This window comes from Solanum lycopersicum, chromosome 5 (assembly GCF_036512215.1).
Source record: "Solanum lycopersicum chromosome 5, SLM_r2.1".
NCBI classification, from domain to species: Eukaryota; Viridiplantae; Streptophyta; class Magnoliopsida; order Solanales; family Solanaceae; genus Solanum; species Solanum lycopersicum.
Window position 1 is genome coordinate 12895167 of NC_090804.1, and position 4158 is coordinate 12899324.

At 25.8% G+C, this 4158-nt stretch overlaps 1 protein-coding gene across 1 annotated transcript; it reads right to left on the minus strand.

Moving 5' to 3' along the window:
- Positions 1-1326: 1326 nt before the first annotated feature.
- On the minus strand, positions 1327-3924 carry WRKY75 (WRKY transcription factor 75). Its single transcript, NM_001323315.1, is given in 2 exon segments — positions 1327-1648; positions 3547-3924. Coding segments are annotated over 2 exon segments (519 nt in total). The 5' UTR covers positions 3888-3924; the 3' UTR covers positions 1327-1470.
- Positions 3925-4158: the final 234 nt, after the last annotated feature.

Below are 4158 nucleotides of genomic sequence, written 5' to 3' on the forward strand. Positions count from 1 at the left end.
ATTTATATTTTTTGAAAATATTTTTTTTAGGTATATAAAGATAAATTTTAAAAATGAATGAAAAGAAAGTATCTTATTTCTACAACTAACTACTAATGGACTATTTTAATTATTTTGTAAAATATATATATATTTTAATGATAATTATTATGTTTTTATAAGTTTTTCCATTAATTTTTTAAATAATAATTATTTCTTTCCTACTAGAGTGCCATGTCACATTTTTTAATTTATTGTTAATATTTTTCTAATTCTTTTAAAGAATCGGAGGAACCCGCATACTTTCTTGAAAAATCGGAGGAGCTCATACTAGAGTTCTTAATGTAATTTTTTTTTACTTGGTATAATATGTGAGTTTGTCTATTTTTTTTTAAAAAAAACATCTATCTATATATAATAGGAGAAGTAAATAGTGACACATGTCAGCATCACAAATATTCAAGAATTTTAATTTTTCAAAAAAACATTTTGAATATGATCTAAAAATACAACTAAAAAAACAGAAATTTTAGCATAGCTATTTTAAATAAAAAATAAGTCTTTTTGTTAAAAAAAAACTGTAACGGCAAAAAATAAATGATTCTTAAATGCCTCTAATTTCATTTTAAAGGAAAAGAAATGAAATCGAACTATTTGTTTTTATAACATCAGTAATGGCTATTATGGAAAAAAATGAAAGATCTTTAAATGCTTCAAATTTCAATTTTTAAGGTTAAAAAATGAAAAATAAAAATTGAATTATTTTATAGAAAAAAACTGCAGTGTCTATTTATATTAGTCACATTTCAGTGATTTTAGGAAATGCTCAAACAAAATGGAATGTAGAAATATTTATCTAAATAGGAGAAGAAAAAGTGCACCGTAGGAAAACTATAATTATTATTTAAAAAATTAATTGAAAAACTTATAGTAAAAGATAATAATTATCAATAAAAAATTAAAAAAAAAAAAAACTTATTTCAAAAAATGGTTAAAACAATCCATTAGTAGTTAGTTGTAGAAATAGGGTACTTTTTTCATTCATTTTTAAAATTAATCTTTATATATCTAAAAAATAAAACATTTCCAAAAAACATAAATCGAAAACAATATTTTATAAAGAAAACATATTGCATCTTAACGTTTAAATAGGTTTAAAACATATTTTTTTAATATTAAATAAATATATAATGTGACATGACATCCTAATAGAAGAGAAATAACGTGTTTTTTATGACAAGCATAATGTGAGGAAAATAGGCAAAATTGGGTGATATTGTAGTTCTAAAACAAACATAAATGATATTTCTAGATAATTCCCAAATATGAATGACTACCTAGGGAAATTACTCTCAAAATAAGTGAAAAATAAAATTATCTGCGTCTATATATGTTTAAAATACATATACACACTGCAGTATTATTTTACATGTAACTAATATATATTGAGATAAGATATAAGCCTTAGGCATTGAAAGATAAAATAAATATTTAAAAGGAATTATAGATTTGCATTTGACTCAAAATGTGCTCAAAGTTATCCGTAGATTTGTCAATTGGATGTGAATGCATGCCTTCATAAGTAGTTACTACTACTTCTTCATCCTTTGATAATCTTTGTACTTGTTTCTTCACGTTACATCCTTGATGTGTGCATCGATAATAGCTCCTGTTGAGTACCACAACAACCAAATATGCATTAGACTTTTTTCTCTATTTTTTTTTTGTATAATTAATTTCACCTAACATTTTCCCATGTCTAAACCACTAGCCCTACCCAAATAATAGTAGCCATTTGAAATAGGAAAATATATCACATATTTTTTATATTTTTTTTTTGTAATGACTATAGCCAGATTAATTTCATGGAATAGAGAGTACTCCTGCAGATCATAGTTGTAACTTGGTAGTATGTGGGGATAAATATAGATTCCAATTTACTATTCCATTTCCTACAACTTTTGATCATTTCAATTTCATGTTTTCACTTCAAAAGTTCTAGTATATCAATAACTTTTTTTCTGATAGATAATAAATCAGAATCCTGATGAAACTCCCGCTATTCAAAAAATCACTATTTTCTTATTGAAATTCACCACAGAAAAATGTTCAGTTAGGTTCCAGTCTTTTACAGTTTTTCTGATTGAATCAGTGAGAATAGAAAAAAAAGGTAGTATTTTCACATTAAAAAAAATAAATAGAAAGCTTAATTCTTAGTATTTCAATAAAAAATTTGTTTTAACAATCCTTTTTTCTAAAGTTGAATCGATGGAAATGAGATGGGAAACTCATATTTTATAACATAAATTTTACATTAATTATAATAGAAAATATTTGTGTTTCTAATAGTGTCCTCGATTTCGCTGGATCCTTACATCTCTTATTTGTCATCAAAGGGCTAAATATAAGTTTCTTTGGACGTTAGTTTTACAAAATTATAGTATCTAGCATAAACCAAGTAATATTCTGAAGTATAGAACGAAGTAGATCTAAGGCAATTTCAATTGCTTTGGATCAAATTATATAAAAGAACGAAAATATATGCATATAATGAAATCATACTTATTTTAAACAAAATAATCTAAATATTGATTCACCCTTGGCATGTGAAGTCTAGTATATTACAGTAGTTGGACAATTATTGCTATAATTCCGTCAAACGTAACATAGATCACTTTTGAGGATAGATTAACATAGTTCTTAAGATCCCTTTGAAAAGGATCAATGACGCTTTCAAAAAAAAAAAATAGTCCCAAATATTAACTTGAAATGAATCTTCAATCTTGACTTGGATTAGAACCTAGAAGATAAAGTATTGAAAATATTTCTAAATTTGGTGTGAATTATTAGTTTCATTTCTAAATAATTGACAACCTTAAAAACACCTTTAAACAACACAAATAATTAGTTTCATTCCTAAACTAATAACAGCCTTAAAAACACCTCTTTGCTTGACAACCTGAATTTAAATACACCCTCGATATATCTTGCAACATGAATGAAATACACTCCTAAATTCTTATTAAATTTAAAGTTATTTTGAACCCTTTTCTCAGCTTTTTATTAAGAGTCTATGCTTATACAAGAGTTTGAGATCACTTTCCATGTCATGTGGTAGATCAGGATACGTATGTATCAAAGTTTAGTTAGTCAAGTAAAGGGGTATCAATAGTTTAGAAACAAAACTAATGATTTGTGTCAGGGTGTATTTTCCATACTTTCTCTTTCTTTATTTGGCCTAAAAATACTCCCTCCGTCTAGTATTATTTGTCATAATTTGTATTTTTAGAGTTAAATTATAAAAATTTTGACTAACATTTTTAAGATATATTATTCCATCATATTGATATGCAAAAAATTGCAACTTATAGTACTTTACATATATTTTTAGAATATCTAATTATTTTTTTGTTTTAAATATCGAATTAATGTGATCTAAATTAAATTGACTTTCGAAAATCCCAAATGACAAATAATTCCGGACGGAGGGAGTAGTAATTAAGTTACTTGGGAATTTAATTAAAGTGTGTAAAGGTAGATTGAATATGGAATTGATATATTACTAACCTTGGGAATTTGTTGTTTTTGACAGCTTTTTGTCCATATTTCCTCCATCTATAACCATCATCAAGAATATCAACTTGACTCCTTGTTTGAAAAGCATATCTTGGTTTCTTAATCTTCTTCTTACACGATTTGATCACTTCATCTTTTTTAGTAATAATATCTCTTGGAGTTTCCATGCTTGCCATTAGTCCCAAGAAACCGGCCTTATTCTTCCCTTGGAATAATAATTCCTCTTTTGTATCGTCACTGATACTACTCTTGCTATTCATTAATGAAACATATCCATCGTGATGAGACGACGACGATGATGCTGATGGAAATATTGTTGCATAATTCTCCATTTCAGAGAGAGTAAATTATATGAGAGCTATTTCTGAGAATGTAAAAGTGGAGACGTTTTGAAAAAAAAATAGCAATGGAAAATGTGGTTTTAATGGTGAATTTATTATTAAGAGTTGGACTAGTGTGGCGGCTGCCTTGTTCAATATTATTCTATTTTAATAACAAAGTCGTAAACGACACGTAAAACTTAAATCATTATAATTATATTTATTAGTAGAAGAATTTAAGTTAACTTCTCTAAAAATATTATTATATATATACGAAATCAAA